A 22213-nucleotide genomic window follows, 5' to 3' on the forward strand; every position below is an offset into this window, starting at 1 on the left:
AACAATGATCAGAAAATGAAGGTTGTGTTATTGCCTACCTACACATTCGCTTGCTTTGATCTTTTAGCTCATTTCTCTGCCCATCTTACAAATCGCATCATCCCACGCACCATTCAAGAGTGCTCATAGCAGATCTGCTCTAAGCTCATATCAATCCATTTCATAGAATGCCTTACAGAAGATGCACTTCATTAGGGTGAGTCATCTAACCATTTCCATGCAAAGGTTGTGGATGCTTCTGAGCACCGTTCCAAGTTGGAGAAACATTGATAGCTGGCATTTAAATCATGCCTTTAATTTACAAAAACTTCCAATGTGCTTTATGGAAACATAATCAGAAAAAAAAAGAACACGTTGCCAAAGAAAGGGATATTAGGAGGGGTGGCTAAAGCTTGGTCAAAGATGCAGGTTTAAGTATGGTCCTAAAGGAGGGCACAGAGGTGGAGAGGCAGAGTAATTTAGAGAGGGAGCTCTAGAGCATGAAGCTGAGGTGATTGAAGAAAAGAACACCAGTGATCGGACAACGGGAAGAGGGGATGCACAAGAGCCACATTTACAAGAATAAACAGTTTGGAGGGAGGGGCTGTAGGGTTGAAAGAAGTTCTAGAGATAGGGTACGGCAAGGCTTTGAAGCGATTTAAACGTGAGGATGGGAATTTTAAACTTGAGGCAATAGGAATTGGGAGCCAATGTAGGCCAACAAGGATGGGGGTGTAGGGCGAGTGGTAGTTAGGCTAAGATATGGACAGAATTTTGGATCAGGTGATGTTTATGAATAATGGAGAATGGAAGTCTTCCTGTATAGTCTGAAAGTGACAAAGGCCTCAATGAAGATTTCTGCAGCCGATGGGCTGGAAATCATGTTCTTCCACAACCTTAGTGAACTCTCTCAGTAAGTCCTGAACAACTTATAGGGATTAAAGTATCCATACGTGCTGACCTTCCTCTATTGTGTGTCATGGTCCTTGGCCAGACCCCGGGATGTTGAAGAGGTCCAGATAGGGACAATAACCTTTTGTTTAAAGTAGATAAAGGTTGACATTCAAGTCACCCACTTTTGGAATAAAGCCACAAGATTCCATGAGTTTTGAACAAACAAAAACTAAATTTACTACATGGGTTCAGAAAGATAAAACAATTTACAACATGTATTTTATATGCTAACACATTCAGGGTAAGTATGAGGTACATTTGAATTAACAGATAAACTGGTTGGAACACCACAGTACAGAATAAATGACAGATGCAAACAAGACAAAGTCTATGGAATTCTCAAGAAATCACCCAGATGTTATTCCCACTGTGAGTCACTGCAACTTCATCTTTCTCAGGAGGGTTCCCAATCTCCACCTTTAAAGATCTTGCCTTGAAATTCTCTCCAAATGCCTCTTCCACTTGGATGGCTTTAACAATGGCCCACCTCGCAGGGTTTCAACCTCACCTTGTGAGACTCCTCCCTGGATTCCCGAGTGACTCAACACTAGCTCACAAGCACACTTTCAGACCTATGGTCGTCCCAAGCAGAACACCATTGCTCCAAAGAGGTACCTTTGGTTCTATGGCCCCAACAGCCCACAGTACAGAGTCAGTCAACTGACTGCATCCACAGACTTTGAATTTAACACACAGAGACATAATGAATTGAATTCAGAGCACATGTGAGATTGACTCATTGGGGCACAGGCACCTGCAGCATTCGATAAAGAACAACGCTGGCACATCCCTCCAGTGCACGAGAAGCTTGGGCCTGACTCTCCATTGTACACTGATGTACCAAACCTTTTGGTATTGGATGCACTACTTTCAATAAAATACCAGATTCAGTAAAGTGAATATGAGAAATCCATCACAGTTACATTGTCACAATCCATGTCCTCTACTTTATTCACTTGAGGAAAATATAACTAATGAGAAATAACTAATTGAAGTGCCTACCTTAGCTCTCCACATCAGCCACAATTTAAAAATATCCACATGTCGCCCACACTGCAATGCTTTATCTCCAGTGTCATAGGACAAATCATATTGTTTGTCAGGTTGGAAGAGGTAGCAGGCATTCATCTGATTACAATTCTGCAGCAGCCCCTGCAAAAGGGTCAAACAAGTATGAATACAACTTGTGCCAGTTAGACCTCACAGATCAAAACAAAGTCCACTAGATGTATCTGAGTGAGAACCCAAAGGAAATGCATAAAGGGTTTAAACCTAGTAGGTATTATAGGAAGGATGTGATTGCGCTGGAGGAGTTGCAGAGGAAATTCATCAGGATGTTGCCTGGGATGAAACATTTAAGTTAGAAGAGAGGTTGGATAGACTTGGGTTGTTTTCGTTGGAGCAGAGAAGACTGAGGGGCGACCTGATTGAGGTGTACAAGATTATGAGGGGCATGGACAGGGTGGATAGGATAGCAGCTGTTCCCCTTAGTTGAAGGGTCAGTCACGAGGGGACATAAGTTCAAGGTGAGAGGCAGGAGATTTAGGGGGGATGTGAAGAAAAACTTTTTTACCCAGAGTGTGGTGACGGTCTGGAATGCACTGCCTGGGAGGTGGTGGAGGCGGGTTGCCTCACATCTTTTAAAAAGTACCTGGATGAGCACTTGGCACATCATGACATTCAAGGCTATGGGCCAGATGCTGGTAAATGGGATTAGGTAGGTAGGTCAATGTGTTGGTGCAGACTCGATGGGCCGAAGGGCCTCTTCTGCACTGTGTGAATCTGTGAATTGTGCTAACTCAGTTGTACCAAGAATGATCTCTCCACTGTCCTGTGAAGCAGAGTTCTCAGAATAACAGTTGAGACCTGAATATTCCCTCAAACAAAACAAATCCCATCCAGCTGCAGTGTCCTGCTATCATTAACATGCCAGCCAAGGGATATGTGAATAATATCACGATTGCTGGTATCTGCATCATGGTACAGAGGGCAAACCTTTTGCTAGTTAACACTAAAAATCCAGCCCAATTTGTTTTTGAAATAGTGCAAAGGCCAAGTGTCACTGGAATTGTGGTGAGAGATGTGGCTGAAGAGAAATGGATTGGTGGGGGGTGTTGGGCAGGGGGACAGGGTGTTAGAGGTAAGGAACAATAACAACGATGGAACTGTATTATAAAGGACAAGGATAAGATGTTTTTATGCTGAAAAATCTAAGGAAGCTATGAGAAATGAGAAGGAGAGAAAGAAGGATGAGAGAATAATTTATAAAATCAGCCAGATATGAATAACATTGAGTTAAATATAATAAAAATGGACAACTGGTTGTAAAATTTGAATTGATTATTTGAACTTTATATGAATAATATCCCTGGTGGGAATGAACATGTCTGGAATGAGGACACTGCATTATCTGCATGATGTTGTGATATTTACAATTTTCCGTGAATAGGGGATAAAATGGCATATTATCTGTTCTTATTTCAATAATACCTATGAATTGATATCCTGCTGCATTTACCTGATTTCCTCATCAGCAGAACCTTATTGAAAATCATGAGGAATTATCTTTTAAATAGCTTACTCAATTTAAACAGCAGAGCAATCATGAAGTGATAAGCATGGGGTACTGGCCGAATGTTACAAAGGCTCCTATGAATGAACATGGCTTTGAATCATTCCTTTGCAGCAGTCTCTGTTTTCTAATCAGCTTCATAGCTTCCACATGTCTTTTTACATTAAATTTCCTGTTATTTATTTTTTCCCATCAGAAGCTTCCAAATGCTAACTGATTTTCTATATCCATGACAAAAATAATGTTATGTGACAAATTTGACATGTCACAGTTCTTGCAGTCTGATGTTTGGTGTTAACAATCAGTCACTAAAGTCTATTTTCAAATGGCCAAAAGCTGGTTGAGCAACAAGGTTGTTAGGGATGCAGATTCCCTTTGGGATTCAACACTCACAATGCTGTATTTTGCTGCCTTAGTCGATCACAGTGGCTGGGACCGTATGCTGGTCCTGAACCTGTTGGCTTGTGAGTTCCACCAACCTGTGGCCAATTAAAGGCCATTTCTGGGAGTCTCATCCAATTGGGAATGGCCAGCAGGCTCCATGGGCAAGAGAGCCAATGGGAGCAACCAAGACTCTGGGCAGCAAACAGCCCCACTGGGGGAGCTGGGTGTTGCTAATGTAGAAGGGAGAGAGCAGGGGCTGTCAAGATGGGGGCACCCTCTGAACATATAACAGACATTTAAAAAGAAGGGGCAACAGCTTCCAGGGCATCAATGTGGTGGATCTGCGGCCCTCTGGCAGACATGGCTCTGGGGTGGGGGAAATAAAAGATATCTCCCTGACTCATGATCTACCGCTGGGAGGCTGCCTCCAGTTATCTGCCAGAATGTGGCCTCAGAAGAGGGCAGTGTGCCATCATTAGGATCCTGGCAAAGGCTCCAATCTACACCTAAGTGGCCACTTAATAGCCACTAATTGGCTCTGTGCCGATTCAGCACTCTAATCTGCAAGTTTGCTCACAGTCTTGACTTGAAACCTGCCTTGATGGGACTGGGAAGGACAATGAGAGCACAGCTTCTAATCAGCAACGGTGATTCTTTGGCTTTCCTACTTATCCTGGGAACATGTGCTTTGGGTTTACTTTTCCCAATTATATCCCATTTTCCTGTCATCTGGCATTATTTTTCTCACCTGTCCCATTTTCCCATGCTGTCGTATTGCCTTATCTATCTCTTGCAGCTCATGTGACCAAGGAATAAATACATAGGGCAGGATTTTCCCTTCACCGAGTGAGCATGGCCAGCGGGCCCTGGAGTGACCCCCGAATCCGACTGCCGCCCGTGATCGGGCCCCGGTCGTGATTTTATGCCGGCGGGCCAATTAAGGCCTGCTCAGCAGGACACGCAGCTCCGCGCTGGCCGGGAAGGATTGAGCGGGGCGGGGGCCTGTCGGCCGTCAGGTCCAAAGGCAACCCAGCGGCCTGTTTAAAAGTGGCCCAGGCAGCCCTTGGAAGGCTGCCATGGAGGACATTTCCTTGAGCCGGCATGATGGACCCGAGTGAAGCTGGATACGCCAGGTGGGTGGGCACTCGGCCCCCTGCTTCTCTGAAAACTGCCTCACCATCATCCTGGAGGAGGTGGCTGCCAGGAGGGAGACCATAGGCCCCAGGTATGGGAGGAGGAAGCCACTGTACCTCACCAAGAGGGCATGGGAGGAGGTGTCAGCATTGGTCAGCAGCCGTGATGTGGTGTGGCGCTCCTGGGCGCTTCAATGACCTGCTGTGCTCAGGAAGGGTAAGTACCATGTTGGCATGGATCAGTGTGCAGATGTATTAAGGTCTGGCATTTCTCCCATGGGCCTCAGGGGTGCTGGAGCCTGAATGCCAACTGTCAATCACGTTGGAGTTGGCCAAAGGGGTGAGCCCTGGCTGCTAGGACTGAGTGCCTTGCAGCTCGAGGGCCACGACTTGGATATGCCCTGCCAGGTGCTCCTCTGCTGGGATTGGCCAGGCTGCAATGGTGCTGCATTTAGAGAGTGGATTAATCAAAGCTCCCCTGTTGTTTCAGGAGAAGATAGTTCACAATATAGAAAGGTCGTGGACCAGCGGAGGCCCTGCTGGCCTTCTAATCGTTTCAAGGTATGAGCAAGATGCCCTGGGGCTTGAGTGCCAGCATGCTCCACATGCAACTGGGCACGGAGAGGCAGGGGTACCAGATGAAGATAGGAGTGCAGTGCACAGAGGTGAGAATTTCAGCTTGTGCAACCATTCTAGCGTAGTCTTTTCATTGATGTGAACCTTGAACCTGGAGTCCCCATTGATCATTGGGGGGCACCGTGATGCAGATCTCACCAGGGTACCTGATGTGCTCAGTGACAGTGTGATGACTTTAACTAATGACATGTCCTGCTTCTCCCTTTTAGGTTCGCTAGCAGGCGTTCGATCTCTGGACCCCGAAGGGCCACCCCGACACTGGAGGACCACTGGCCATCATTTGCAGCTGTGTCACACCTGCTCTCTGAAGTAGGCACCAGCTCTGATACCAGTGCTTCAGTGGGCTTTAGAGCAGCGGCTAGTATCTTGGTGCACATTGGTGAGCGCATTTCACAATCATGTGCGGTATAGGCGGAGGCAGAGTGTGCCCAGGGCGCCGCCAGTCAGAGGACTCCTGGGGACCAGGAAGATGCTCAGTCTAAGGCTGATGATGAGCCTCTGGAATCATCCATTAGATGGCAGATGCTGGACTTCCAATGAGATGTGCAGGAGGATCTGGCAGAGATGCATGAGTGTGCCATGGTCTCTGTGATTTGGAGTCCATACGGAGCAGGACCACTGCATTGACACTCGTGGCCGAGCGCACTGCCTCCTACATGGAGAGAGTGGCGACTCTCATGGAGAGGCAGCTCCAGGGACAGAATCAGGGTTCCCTGGGGTTGCACTCGGACCTGCACGCCCTCACGGAGGCAATGATTTCAGGTGGTCAGTGTCAGTGTGGGAGATGAGTGAGGCACCCAATATCCCAGCTAGGTGCCCATCCACCAATGGTTTGCAGAGAGGTCCAGAGCGACCTCATGTTGGTGCATGAACTGCCTGTCGTCTCTGTGGGCACCTGTCAGGGTGCCTTGGATGATGGCAGCAGCTCCCCTGCCTCTCCATCAGTGATCGTGGCATCTTATGATGCCGCAGTGACTGGGGAATTGCCAGCCGTGGCACAGGCCGCTCCCTCCCAGGCGGGGCCAGCACAGGCTCCACTGGCCAGGGGACGAACACCAAGGTAATCAAGGCCTACGCAACAGCAGAGTGAGCAGGCTGTCTCCAATGCTGGTGCGAGCAAGGGGGGAGCACCTGGACGGTGCATTCGCAAGCATGAGTTAAAGGCACCATGAGCACAAAAGAGACAGGTCACAGGTGATTTTATGTTCAATTATGTTTACTTTATCTATACTGGTCTGGGAATGAATTCCAGAGAAGTTTATGTAAATAGTTTGGAATTGTCAAATAGGATAAATTTTGTTTTTGTCATGGCCTGAGTATGCTTCACCTTTTTATTTCATTGCTGCAGCGTACGCCAGTATGTAATGCTGGATGTAGGTGGCTCTGAACTTCATTGCACAGGCACTGACTATTCTTTGTGTTCGAATGAAAGCGTCCTTTCTAACATCCAGGACAGAGGAGGCAGCCCTGGTATGTGGCTGAAGCTAATCTTTGGTAGCCTCGCTGAAGGAGCGTCAGATCAATGCGTCCCTGGTGTCCGTGCCTCCCTGCAGGTTACCGAGGTCTGGCTCCATGCCCTCAAATTTCCCCTCACCGTGCTCACCTTCGGACTCATGACTGGACTCATCATCTGTGGCCTGTGCAGCTGCATCAAGGTCCTCTCCCTAGTGGGTCCCCCCTTGCCAGTGCCAGTGGAGAGCGCAGCATGCGACCACTATCAGTGACACTCACTCTGGGGGGTATTGTAGTGATCCCCCCTGAACGGTCCAGGCATCGGAAATGCATCCTGAGAAGACCTATGGTCCTCGCTACCACCGCCCTTCAGGAGACGTGACTCGTACTGTAACGCACCTGTGCCTTTGACCTTGGATGGCGGAGAGGCATCATGAGCCATCTTTTCAATGGATAACCCTTGTCACCCAGCAACCATCCATCCAGCCAGGCTGGAGCAGTGAAGAGCCCTGGCACCTGGAAGTGTCTCAGGATGTACACGTCATGGGAGCTGCCAGGGTACCTTGCATAGACTTGCAGAATCTGCATCCTGTGATCACACACTATCTGCACATGTTCATGGAGTGGAATCCCTTGCTGCTGATGAAGGCGCATGGCTGACCTGCTGATGCCTTGATGGCCACATGTGCACAGTTGATGCACCCTGGACACAGGGGAATCCAGCAATCATTGCAAAGCCTCTGGCTCGCTCAGCCTGGCTGGCCTCGCTGTACGGTGAAGTATAAAGTTCAGTACCCACCTGAGCAGAGGTTCTGTCACCAGCTTCATGCAACTGTGGACAGCTGTTTGGGAGACTACACAGATCACCCACTGACCCCTGGAAAGAGCCGGAGGCATAGAAGTTGAGGGCCACTGTGACCTTCAGAGCTACTGGCATGGGATGTCCACCCACATAGTCAGAGCTGATCTCAGGCCCAATCATCTGACATATGGAGGTCACGCTGTCCCTTGAGAGGCAGAGCCTCATTCAACATTGCACCTCGGATATGCTGAGGTAGCTGCATCACCATCTGTAAACCCTGGCAGCAGGTTATTGGTGTCTTCTGCAGCCCTTTCCACTTTGGACTACCTGCTGGCCCTGCGCCCCCTGTGCCTGCGCCTTTCCTCCCACAGGTCCCTCCCCTGGAAGCTGCATAGGAACACATGGCCTCCTCTCCTTTCTGCCCCTCTCTTCCTCCTCAGAGGAGGTGCCTCCAATGGAGAGCACAATCCCCATTACCAGGGTAAGGGAAGGCTGTTTGATACCTGGAAGGGTCCATACTGTTTGAATCCTCCTGGGGCCTGGCAGACAGCAATGGGTCCTGAAATAAAGCCTGGAAATGCTAACAATGAAACCGCAAACAGAGATGAAGCTCCCAAGTATCAGTAAGCAACCAGCAGCAAACAATCTCCAAAACTGCTCACTACTCATACTGGTAATGCTGCTGACCCTTTTTACCCCGCACTTCGATGAGGTTTGTGAAAATGTCGGCTGGCCGCCTGCCTGTTTTGCCCGTGTGACGAGCAGAAAATCGCATGGGCAAGGAAAAATCACAGTCAATCGGACTGCTAAGGGTGTTAAGTGGCTGCTTAATTAATGGCGGCCTTCGCTCCGGCACCTGTGCGGACCCGCCGAGCGAAATATCGCGCAAGTGCGCGATGATGTCGGGATGCTCACCCGATGTCATCAGGCACCATTTTACTCCCATTCGAGTTGGCACGCATCCGCCCGCGGGACGAAGAATTCTGCCCATAGGATGTGCACCAACTGCATAATGATGACAAGACTGGCCTTAGCTACTCTTACCTTCACTGCCAATTATGGTTCCTCAGTATGGGGAAAATCACAAAGTTATGCTGGTATGAGAGACTAACCTGCCCAATGTCAAGACAGCTTCACCGTGCCATTGGTGTTGAGGATAGGGGGTCAATTTCAGATCATGTAGGAAGCTACTTTCATTACTAGTAACAGGGAGAAATACCATAGATGGCACTGCACTGGCACCTACCAGTAGGACAGTCTACCCGAATGTGTTTAGACAATGGGGGAGGAATGAGTCTTCAGTAATAGCACACATTGGCAGATAATGAATCATCAGCGCATCTTACACCAAGCCTGATGATTAGAAAGAAATAAAATGCTGATTTGCCGCAGAATGATTTGACCAACAATGAGTGTTGGTGCCTTTCTCTGATTCCGATTCAACATATTTTAAAAGAAGAGATTAGAAGCTAATCTATCTTTGAGCTGTAAAATTTTTGATTGGACAACACATGATACAGCAAATAGGAAATAGCTCACAAACGCCGGTAAACATTGCACAAATGTTTTCTCTTAGAAAGAGTTAGAAAGCGTTTATATACCATCTTCAGATGACTTCATAGCCAATGAAATATTTTTGAGGGGCAGTTACTATTATCATGTATGTTAATATGGTGGATCATTTGCACAGAGTGAGAGAATATTGGCCAGGGTGACCTCCTTGCTTTTTGAATGGGATCTTTTTCATCCATTAGAATGGGTAGACAGGGCTTTGGTTTAATGTCTCATCAAAATGATGGCACCACTAATCTTCCAACAATACTGCATTGATCTGTCTACCCAGGTAATGTGTTCAAGTCCTGGTGTGGGTCTTCTTGACTCAAAGGTAACAGTACTACCAATTGAGCCAAGCTAGTTTCTAAATGAGGACATTCAAGTTTCCAACTGTCTCCTTTGGTTTCTGTAGACCTGTATGGAAATATAAATTCAGAATTTGCCGAGAAGTGAGGTGTAATTTTTAATAGTTTAGTCAATGTAAGATTGTGATGTACGGGGATGGTGGAAAGAAATGTCAAGCTGTTGTAAGAACTTAGTGAGGGAGTATTTTGACCTTTGGTTGATTGGTAGCTTTGATAAGCATTTTTGTCTGCTGAACTCTACAATAAGACAATAGCAAAGATAAAGAACTGTGTTATGTTAACTATGTTAGGTAAAGGGTCTGTTAATGAACAAAAATGTCATGCGTGAGGGTCATGTGAGTTAATAATACAGCAGTAGATAATAATGAAATAATGGTAAAGTAATCAAGTCAATATTAAAATAATTGTGAACTAATCAAAAGATAAAAGCAAAAAACTGCGGATGCTGGAAATCCAAAACAAAAACAAAAATACCTGGAAAAACTCAGCAGGTCTGACAGCATCTGCAGAGAGGAATACAGTCAACGTTTCGAGTCCATATGACTTTTCAACAGAACTAAGGAAAAATAGAAAAGTGGTGAAATATAAGCTGGTTTAAGGGGGGGTGGGACAGGTAGAGCTGGATAGAGGGCCAGTGATAGATAGAGGCAAAGAAGAGATTGCCAAAGATATCATAGACAAAAGAACAAAGAGGTGTTGACGGTGGTGATATTAGCTAAGAAATGTGCTATTGGTGACATTAACGGTAGAAAGCAGGACGGGCAAGGTACAGATAGCCCTAGTGGGGGTGGGGTGGGGGGAAGGGATCGAAATAGGCCATAAGGTAGAGAATGGATGGAAATACGTTTTAAAATAATGGAAATAGGTGGGAAAAGAAAAATATATATAAATTATTGGAAAAAGGGGGATTGGAAAGGGGGTGGGGATGGAGGAGAGAGTTCATGATCTAAAAGTTGTTGAACTCAATATTCAGTCTGGAAGGCTGTAAAGTGCCTAGTCAGAAGATGAGGTGCTGATCCTCCAATTTGCGTTGGGCTTCACTGGAACAATGCAGCAGCCAAGGACGGACATGTGGGCATGAGGGCAGGGTGGTGTATTGAAATGGCAAGCGACAGGGAGGTCTGGGTCATGCTTTTTGTCCCCTTTTTCCAATAATTTATATATATTTTTTCTTTTCCCACCTATTTCCATTATTTTTAAATGTACTTCCTCCATTGGTTTATCTCTAACTTTTAGCCTATTTCGATCCCTTCCCCCCACCCACCCCCACTAGGGCTATCTGTACCTTGTTCGTCCTGCTTTCTACCCTTAATGTCACATTAGCACATTTCTTAGCTAATATCACCACTGTCAACACCTCTTTGTCCTTTTGTCTGTGATGTCTTTTGGCAATCTCCACCTATCACTGGCCCTCTATCCAGCTCTATCTGTCCCACCCCCCTTAAACCAGTTTATATTTCACCTCTGTTCTATTTTTCCTTAGTTCTGTTGAAGAGTCATGCAAACTCGAAATGTTAACTGTATTCCTCTCCGCAGATGTTGTCAGACCTGCTGAGTTTTTCCAGTGTACTAATCAGATTGGCTAAGACGAGGTTTCACCCTGCTCAAGAGTAAACTAATCAGTCATCTAATATGACATAAGGCTAGACCAAAAAAAGGGCATAAGAAGAAGAGTCTTATGACCCTCAACACACAACAAGAGAAGAGAAAATAGACTATGGTCAACAAGAGTGAAGCAGCAACAAGAACAGAGCAGGAGACAGTGCCCTATTCAGCCAGAGAGTCCGGAACCAATGGTTGTAAGAACAGGTTGTGACTACTGCCTTTCTAAGTACCATTTTGTCATACTATTTGTGCTTCTACTTAATAAACTCATCACTCCTTATATGAAATGCCTCATACCCAGAGTGGTCAGTGACTAGTTGGAACTAAAGATCCCAAACATTGACTAAAACTTACATTCCTTCATCCCCTAAAGCCTGGCCCCAAATTCCATGGGCTGCAGAGCAGGCATTTGTGATGTGATGTACATGTACCTTTAAGGGTTCATATCTTAAAACTGCTGCCCATCACTGTCCACCATGAGACAGGATGTGATGTCTAATCCCATGACTGCAGACAGAATACAGCAGCAGTCCTACAGGTCAGATGCATCTTCATAGACTCCCAGTTACCCTTGTCTGTATACAGTTTTATCTTCAAATAAAGAACCCATATTATTGTTTCACCAATCCTTGTTGCATGATTGGTATGTTTGTGACAAATAGGAGAATGCAACATGGTGGTAGTCAATTGAAAGGCAGCAGATCCCTATGTGGGTTTATCTTGTTCTGACAATGTGCAGAGCTGGACCTAGATATTTCCAAAAGGATAAATAAGGTATAACAATTAAAATTGCTATAGGCAATGAGGGCCTTCACAGACTGAACACTTCAGGTCTGCAGATGATGACGTTAAAAATCTGAACAACACTTGAAGATGAATTATGAGTGAAGCTCAACTTCAGAATACACCATCTGGAATTCATGTCTTTTAGAATACAACTGGCAGGGACCATCCAGAAATTTGTAAGCAGATACAGAGACAAGGGACTTGATTGAGACCTTACAAGAGCAGAGTAGAGCCAGAATAAGTGACTCCCACCATGTTGCATTCTTCTATTTGTCACAAACATACCATTCATGTGACAAGGATGGATGAAACAATAATGTGGGTTCTTCATTCGAAGATAAGACTATATACAGACATATATTATTCTGCAGAATAATTGAGTGCGTGATAACATCTACCCCCACAGAATTGTTACAAAAAGGCCTCTTGAATCAATCCAAATGTTACAGTGTGGAAGCACTAATACAAATCAGACACAAATACAAAGCCATACTACTGTAGACAGAAACTACAGGCTATACGTAATTCGTCCACCATTGCCACGATAGCCACCACATACATACCCAGTGTGGCTTCACACATGCACCTAGTAATTTCCCAGCATTCAATACTGTATGCAAGGCACATGGTACCTGAGGGTACTGGAAGTGCCAATGCAGAAAGCAAAGGCCAAAACAAGTGATTCGACATCGTGAAAAGCCACAACCAGAGGCCAGAGAGGTTCAACACTCCAACTAACCAAGAGCATGTATCAGTAATCGTCATAAAATGTCTAGCCAAGCTGTATGGTCAGATGATGAGAATGACCAGCACATTGATACATGAAGTGAGTAAGCATTCAGCATGGTGAACATCAAAGAATGTATTCACATAGTGATACCAATTGAAGCCTTTGCCACCATCCAGATTAAATGCCCACAGATGCAGGGTCAGCATAACCTTTCTGCAAAACTAGTGCAGGTACACAAACATTTTTCCACTTCACACACTGAAATGTATGTACCCACAGAAGTGGCAAGTGATGTTCAATCAGCCACTGCTAAACTCATCACATACAATGGCTTGATCCATTACACTCAAGTGCCGCTACAACAACTCACCCTGGTCGCCCTAGATATTTTATAGTGTGGACACCATGGGTCCAGTGATCGCAGCTATACCGGTGTGCAATAACCTTGGTCACCATCCATGGCATTGTAAAGACAACAATGAAGACCATAGACCACAGGAAGCACCATTGAAAAGCCCATGCTTACAACAGGGGAAGACCATATAACTCTGCAACGCAGATCAGCAGCTGACAGGCTACATGGCGCAATCTGAAATCAATATGATACCCATTCGGAACATGCTCACGCTGTCCTACTGCAGAACCAATGCAAAATTACTATTTGGCAGACAAGCGTGGAAAACAATCACCAGTCATCATTCATTGATACGCCCAGGAGAACGAGATGCCTTGATCAAAGAACAGGGAAAGATGAAAGATGCCTATGACTGGCATACGGATAATGAATTACCAAATATGAATATCGGACAAAAAAGTTTGAGTACAACACCCAACTGATGGTACATGGAATCCAGCAGAAAGCATCAGCATATGCCCAGAACCAACATCATTTCAAGTATGAACTACAACGGGCATGACGGTGCAATGAAACAGATGCCAAATTAGAACAATACCACAGCCAGAAACATTGAGTAAATCTATTGTGAACAGAACATAACCTAGGATGCAACACAAACTCAGCACCTCTAACCAGCATGCTGAAAACATACAATAGTCTCCAGCAAATATCACTGTAACTAAGGCTGGATGAGGAAGCAAACTGCCAATATGTTTCACAGACTTTTAAATTTATTGCTTTGTAGAATGGTTTATTCAGAAACGATGGGCAGGATTTTGCCCTTGGGTGTGCGGACTTGGTGGGGGTGGTTGGGAAGCCGACCGCCGTCAGCGATCGGGCCCGGAAGGCAATTTCACGCTGAATGGGTCTTAGCGGCAGCGCTCAGTGTTGCCTGTGTGAGCCGGGCGAGCATGACCTTCAGGCATGCGCGAGAATGCACACTATGCGAATGCAGGGAGCTGCCTCAGGGAGATGAAGATATAAGAAAAAGAAATTAAAAAATAAAAATGTCATGAAGCATGTCCCCTCATGTGACACAGCAGGGGCATGTTATTAATGAAAAATTAAAGTTTTTATTTTATTTTTATTTGCTTTTGGAATCCTCATCCCGCCCGTGGATGAGGTTTTCAAAAAAGTGCAAAGGCCACTTGGCATTTTCACTTGCCCGCCAACTGTAAGGTTGGATGGGCAGTGAAAAATTTATTTTAATTAACGTTTTAATGTCCTTAATAGGCCTTTTAATTGTTGGCGGGCGCGCTGCCGACTCCGGCGCGTGCCCGCTGATCAAAATATTGTGCGAGTGTGTGATGATGTTGGGATGCTTGCCTGATATCATTGCGCATCATTTTATGCTGGGTCGGGTCGGGCACACACCTGCCCGCCAAGCAAAAATCTTTACCCCATGTCATTTGCTTTTGCTGTTACATAAATTTATGTCATGAAAAAGTTTGATTCTCTAAGGGTTAACCTCTAGTTTAGAAAAAAGGGGGATATTGTGATATGATGTACCTTTAAGGGAACGCATCTTAAATTGCTGTCACTCATTATCACCTCAACAGGATGTGATGTATTAGTCCCATAACTTGTATTCCAGTCTATAGTAGCAGATGATAGGAGTCAGACATATGTACTTAGCCTCCTAGTTAATATTATCTGAATATAGTCTTATCCTCAACTAAAAAACCCAGATTATTATTTTACCAATCTTTGTCACATGATTGGCACATTTACAACGAAGGGAAGAACATAACTATAGGTAGAGTCAGGCAGATGTTTCTGATGTATTGAAAGTGTTGATAACCTCATGCCCCACAGTTCAGGAGGAGGTCTCTGTCTATGTCCATGAGGAAGCTACATTTTCCACTCCACTGAAAGGAAAGTTGGAGTTTTGCAATTTCAGGATTGCTGACTTTTTCTGGAATATGAGTACACAGGTACTGACAGCCATCAATCACTATGGATAGGAGCACAGTTAACGTTTCGAGTCCAAATGACCCTTCAACGGAACTAAGTAAAAATAGAAGAGAGGTGAAATATAAAAAATATATTTTTACTTAGTTCTGTTGAAGGGTCATTTGGACTTGAAACGTTAACTGTGCTCCTACCCACAGATGCTGCCATCTGAGTTTTTCCAGGTATTTTTGTTTTTGTTTTGGATTTCCAGCATCCGCAGTTTTTTGCTTTTATCAGTCACTATGTCTTGCCTAAGTGACAGATCTTCATGAATGTACTAAGAGTGAGTGACAGCGGACTATTTGACGTAGAGGAACATCCTATTCATGTTCATCCTCTACTCAGCCAAACTGGTCGAACTTTCACATGCATTTTCCAAGTGGGTCGCTGAATGACAAGCAGGGATAGAGAGCCCAGGTTGATTTTCTCCAAGTTGGCATTGAAATGCTATGGCCAATTGCAGTGCTTCTACCATTGCCTTGGGCGAGATCAATGTTAGAACATAGCAGAGATTACATTGGATATGTAAATAATATTTAAAGCTGCCAACTGAATTACTGATTCATAAAAATAGCCCTTACCTCTTCCCTAACAAGTAAAGCAGAGCACTGAAGTGGAACTCCCATCATTTTGTGTGGATTCCAAGTGACAGAATTTCCCCTAGGAATAAAAATATCAACTGTGTTTATTTATAAAATCAGCCAAAGGAGAGAAAACAGTTAACTTCAGTGGTGGGCAAAATTCTAGAAACAATTATTCCAGATAGAATTAGTAGTCACATGGAAAAATATGGACTGATAAGGACAAGCCAGCATGGATTTCTAAAGGGGAAATCATGTTGAACTAACTTGCTGGAGTTTTTTGAAGAGGTAGCAGAAAAGGTTGATGAGGGTAATGGTGTTGATGTGGTGTGCATGGATTTTCAAAAGGCATTTAATACAGTGCCACACAACACACTTGTGAGAAAAGTTATTGCTCATGGAATAAAAGGGACAGTAGCAATATGGATACAAAATTGGCTGAAAAATTGGAAGCAGAGAGTAATGGTCAATGGCAATTATTGGCTGGAGGAAGGTTTGTAGTGGAGCTCCCCATGTGTAGGCATTGGGATCCTTGCTTTTCCTGATTTATATTAATGATCTAGATCTTGGTGTGCAGGGGGCAATTTCAAAGTTTGCGGATGATATGAAGCTTGTGAGTGTTGTGAACTGCGAGGAGGATGTGGAACTTAAAGAGGACATAGACAAGTTGGTGGAGTGGGCAGATAGGATGAAGTTCAATGCGGAAAAGCGTGAGGTGATGCATTTAGGTAGGAAGAACATGGACAGCCAATATAAAATAAGGGCTGAAATTTTGAAGGGGGAGCAGGAGCAGAAAGACCTGGATGTATATGTGCATAGATCATTGAAGGTGGCAGGACAGGTGAAGAGAGAGGTTAATAAAGCATATAGTACCCTGAGCTTTATTAATAGGGACATAGAATACAAGAGCAGGGAGGTTATGCTGAAATTAGATAAGACACTCGTTAGACCTCAGCTGGAATATTGTGCATAGTTCTGGGCACCATATTATAGGAAGGATGTGAACTCATTGGAGAGAATGCAGAAGAGGTTTAAAGGAATGGTCCCAGGGATGAGAAACTTCAGCTATGAGGATAGATTGGAGAGGTTGGGTCTGTTCTCCTTGGAGGGAAGAAAGCTAAAAGGAGATTTGATAGAGATGTTCAAAATCATGAGGGGGCTGGACAGAGTAGATCAGGAGAAGCTGTTCTCACTTGTAAAAGGATCACGAACAAGACGGCATAGACTTAAAGTGATTTGCAAAAGAAGCAAATGTGACGTGAGAAAAAACTTTTTCACACATTGAGTGGTTCGGGCCTGGAATGCACTGCCTGGAAGTGTGGTGGAGGTAGGTTCAATTGAGGCATTCAGGAGGACATTGGATGATTATTTGAATAGGAACAATGTGCAGGGGTACAGGGAAAAGACAGGGCAATGGCACTGGGTCATAATGCTCATTTGGAGAGCTGATGCAGACACAATGGGCCGAATGGCCTCCTTCTGTGCTGTTAAAATTCTGTGATTCTGTGTGAAATCATAGCCCCCATTCTGCAGCTGAAAGTGGGTAGCCAGTCAGAAACTGGTGGTCGGAGGTGGAGGGGTCGAGAGAGGATGTGGCATCTCGACCAACGTTAAAACATCTAAGGTCTGCTGATGTGATATTAAGAAGGACTGAGCAGCTTGGCCATATGAAAAAGGTGCAAAATCTGCACAAAATTAAATTGGGACCCTACCCTGGTTGTAGGATCCTTGGCAAAATTTAGAAGCAAACAGGAATTGAGAAGCCTGATCAGTGTTGCTTGAAGGAACCATTGGAGCCCTCTTAAGAAACACCAGAAAAATGCATCCCACACCCCACAATTTGAGGGATGAGGCAGTTTGTTGGCTGTTTGATGCCTACACCTTGCTGGTGGCATTTAAATGAACCCCAAGTCCAAATTTGGAGTTGGACTTTGGATGGCATGGGCCAGGGCTCAGATTGAATACTGCATGGATTTTGTTTCTATTTTGGATGCAAGGTGAATTTATCAGTAAATGTGAACTTTCAACTTTCCTAGAATTCCTCAAGCCTCATTTATCTGAACTTTTTTTTTCTTACCTGGAATGCGAGCATCACTGGTAAAGCTAGCATTTGTTGTCTATCTCCAATTGTCTTTGAAAAGATGGCAGTCCATGTGGTATAGATACACCACAGTTTGGTTAGGAAGGGAATTCCAGGTTTTTGACGCTGATCTTGAAAATGCTTTTATTTGTACCAATGCAAGGTACTGTTAACCAAATGATGCATTTTCATCCACCAAATCCCTCTTACAATTCACCACCAAGGTTGAGGGATTGGCTGATGATAAACATCACATGGGGTGACAATATCTTTGGCGATTAAACTCTGGCTGAGCCAAAAGGGCTCTGGCAGGCTACAAAACAAAAGCTGCTAATATTGTCATGGTAACTCACAAAGCAGAGTATTACTTTAAGACAAAGCATACCTTCCACAGTTTCCATAAAATCTAGTGGGATACCACATATTGTAAATGTTACACAATTTTACACCAGGTAGAGAAAATATCCTTAAGTCACATACACAAGTGTAGATTGGAGAGCAACTCACCAAGGTTCCTTCGATAGCACCTTTCAAGCCTCTGACCTCTGTCACCTAGGACAAGGGCAGCAGGTGCTTGGGAACACTACCACCTGCAATATCCCCTCCAACCTACACACCATCTTGAGTTGGAACTATATCATCATTCCTTCACCATCATTGTGTCAACATCCTGGCATTTCCTTCTTAACAGCACAATGGATGTATCTACCCTAGACGGACTACAGTGGGTCAGGGCAGCAGCTCACCACCACCTTCCCAAGAGCACGTATTGATGAGCAACAAATGCTGGCATAACGAGTGATGCTTATATCCATTGAAAGAATGTTAGGAGAGGTCAGCACAGAAGTGCAGCCGATGCAGTGGGTTTTAGGGCACCATCAAATAAGAAAATGAAATGAATCAAATTTGTCAATCCTTTCAACCTACAAGGACAGCAATGTGAAAGTTAATTGGAAGCATGTTCTGTTATATATTACTTTACAGATACAAGGAAGTTGCAAATGGAGATTGGGAGTTTGGGGGGAGAAGGGTGGAGCTTGGGTTCATAATGTCATTAGATCTGATCTAATATTTTAATCAAAGACCTGAGAGGGGGAGCATTGATAGCTTCCCTGACTGGCCAAACTTGCCAGCTTTACCTGAGAGGTTTGACATCATTTGCGTTCAATAGTGTTCATTTGCACTCATTTTATATCAATTGTGCTCAAAAACTATCATTTAACATCAATGTACTCAAAAGCAATCATTTAGTTATCATATCATATTACATGTGCTGTAACTGGCATCAATGTCATCAATTGCCCCGAACCACAGTGCTCAAACATTTGCAATTAGCAACATCACTTAAGCGTTCAGACGCCAAAAATGATCATAGAGTTTACTTTCCATGTTTCTGAATTTCGATAGTTTCAAATATTATAAAACTGAGCAAAGAGGAGTGGAGTACTGCTTCCAGTTGTTGGTGCCATACTTGATGAAGGATGTGAAGGCTTTGGAGGGAGTACAGAGGAGATTCACAAGAATGATTCCAGGAATAAAGAACTGTAGCTATGAGGATAGGTTGCAAGGGTTGGGACTCTTTTCCTTGGAGAAAAGAAGGTTGCGAGGAGACAGAGGTATTCAAGATCCTGAGATGTATGGACAGGGTAAATAGTGAGAAACTGTTCCCACTCAGGAGAGCATCAAGGGTAAGAGGGCATAGATTCAAAGTAATTGCCAAAAGGAGTAAGAGGATGAAGAAAAATCTTTTCACCCAGAGGGTGGTTGGAGTCTGGAACAAACTTCCTGAAAGGGTGGTGGAGGCAGGTTCGATCGAGGTATTCAAAAGGGAATTGGATTGCTATCTGAAAACAGAAAATGTACAAGGTTAAGGGGATAAAGACAGGGGAATGGGACTAGGTGGAATGCTTTTTCAGAGAGCCAGTGCGGATTCAATGGGCCGAATGGCCGCCTTCTGCAATGTAAAGATACTGTGATACAGTGAACTTTAGAAAAAGCAGACCCTCATTTGATGAGGAACTTTTATGTATTTCTTTATAACCTATAACTCGTGCAGCACAACCCACCCCTCATCCCCCTACCACACCACCCCTACTACAACCCATCCCGCATCCCCATCACACCACAACCAGCCTTCCCCCCCCACCATCCCCCCCACCCCTAACACACCACCACCATCTCCCCTTATTACCCTGCCCCTTCTCCCCTCCCCTCTCCCCAGTTCCATCTCCCCTCTTCTCCCTTTCCTCCTCTACCCCCTTCCCATCCAAACCCCCCTCCCCTCTCCCCAGTTCCATCTCCCCTCTTCTCCCTTTGCCTCAACCCCCTTCCCATCCCATCCCATCCACCTCCTTCCCCTCTTCCCCTTTCCCATTCCCCTCTCCCGCCTTCCCCTCTTCCCCCTTTCCTATTCCCCTCCTTTCCCTTCTCCCTCCTTCCCTCTTCCCCTCCCCCTCCTTCCCCTCCTCCCTCCTTCCCCCGTCCTCCTTCCCCTCCTTTCCCCCTCCTTCCCCCTTCCCCTCCTTCCCACTTCCTCTCCTTTCCCCCTCCTTCCCCCTCCTTCCATCTTCCCCTACTTACCCCCTCCTTCCCCTTCCCCTCCTTCCCCCTTCCCCTCCTTCCATCTTCCCCTCCTTTCCCCCTCCTTCTCCCTTCTTTCCCCTCCTTTCCCCCCTTCCCCTCCTTCCCCCCTCTTTCCCCCTTCTCCTCCTTTCCCACTCCTTCCCCTTTCCCCTCCTTCCCCCCTTCCTCCCCCCTTCCCTCCTTCCCCCCTCCTTCCCCCCTCATTCCCCCTTCCTCTCCTTTCCCCCTTCCCCCCTTTCCCCCTCCTTTCTCCCTTTCCCTCTCTTTCCCCTCTCCTTCCCTTCCCTTCCTTTCCCCTTCCTTCCTTCCCCTCCTTCCCCCTTCTCCCTTGACTCCTCCCCGTCCACCTCACCCCTCCCCCTCCCCCCACTCCCCTCCCTCCACCCTCCTCCTCCCCTCCCCCATCCCCTTCCCACTCCCTTCCCCCTCCCCCTCCCTATTTCCCTTTCCCCCTCCCCCTTCCCTTTCACCCCTCCCCCCCTTTCCCCTTCCCCCTTCCCCCTTCCCTTTCACCCCTCCCCACTTTCCCCCTCCCCCTTCACTTTGCCCCCCCTTTCCCCCTCCCCTTTCCCCCTCCACCTCTCCCCTCCCCTTCCCTTCCCCCCTCCCCTTCACCCCTTCACCCCTTCACCCCTTCTCCCCCTCCCCTTCCCCCCTGCTCCCCCTCCCCTTCCCCCCTCTCCCCCTTCCCTCCTCCTCCCCCCTCCCCTTACCTCCTCCTCCCCCTCTCCTTACCTCCTCCTCCCCCTCCCTTTCCCCTCTCCCCTTTCCCCCCTTCCCCCTTCTCCCTTCCCTTTCCCCCCTTCCCCCTTCTCCCTTCCCTTTCCCCCCTCCCCTTCCCCCTCCCCTTCACCCCTCCTCCCCCCTCCCCTTCCCCCTCCCTCTCCTTGCCCCCTTCCCCCCCTTCCCCTTTCCCTTTCCCTCTTCCCCCCTTCCCTTCCCCTCATCCCCCCTTCCCTTCCCCTCTCCCTTCCCCTCTTCCCCCTTCCCCCTCTTCCCTCTTCCCCCCCTCTTCCCTTTCCCCACACTCCTCTTCTCCTCCCCACCCCATCCCTCTTCCCCCTTTCATCACCCCTCCTCCTCCTTTCATCTTCACCCCCGCCCCCTCCTCTCTATTCCCTTTCTGTCTTTCCCCTCTTCTCTTTCTTCCCACTCCTTAACCAGCGATCTCTGTGTACAGAACCGGCTGGAGATTGTAAGTGATCGTTTCTGACCAGCCCTGATGCAGGTTTGAATTCAGTGTGGGAGCTGTGAGGACCGTTGCAACGAGGTAGGTATTGGGGAAGTCACGGGGGTCGAGAGAGGTCAGGAGGCTTGAGGCCCGGAACGTGGGCGATGCCAAGGTGTGGAGGCTGGTGAGAATAGATAGTTGTGGAGACATTTTGGGCATAGGGGAGATAGAGGTGAGAGTTTGGAGGCTGGAGGGAGGAGGCAGAGTTTAGACACTGATACTGGAGGCAGAAGGTGGGGGATGGAGAGAGATTAGAAATTGATAATGAAGCCGGCGGGGTTTGGGGGGGTGGGGGCACGGGGGGGGTTGGTGTGGAGAGTTCAGACCCTGAGACCTCGGAGGTGGTGGGGAGTGGGGCGGAGTGAGGGGCTGTGGGGGTGGGCATGGTGAGTGGGTGGAAAATATAGGCCCTGAGATTAAAATGAATTAGGAACTG

The 22213-nt window shown here is 46.4% G+C and overlaps 1 protein-coding gene across 3 annotated transcripts in view; it reads right to left on the reverse strand.

The window, feature by feature from the left end:
* The window catches only part of gad2 (glutamate decarboxylase 2), a 122289-nt gene that overhangs the window by 31348 nt on the left and 68728 nt on the right, over positions 1 to 22213 (reverse strand). For all 3 annotated transcript variants that reach the window (XM_041184232.1, XM_041184234.1, XM_041184235.1), the window contains 2 exons: positions 15884 to 15962; positions 1936 to 2085 (listed from right to left, as the gene is read on the reverse strand). In XM_041184232.1, coding sequence (XP_041040166.1) covers positions 1936 to 2085; positions 15884 to 15962 — 229 coding nt within the window. The remainder of the gene's footprint in view (positions 1 to 1935; positions 2086 to 15883; positions 15963 to 22213) is intronic.

This window comes from Carcharodon carcharias, chromosome 3 (genome assembly GCF_017639515.1).
Source record: "Carcharodon carcharias isolate sCarCar2 chromosome 3, sCarCar2.pri, whole genome shotgun sequence".
Lineage (NCBI taxonomy): Eukaryota > Metazoa > Chordata > Chondrichthyes > Lamniformes > Lamnidae > Carcharodon > Carcharodon carcharias.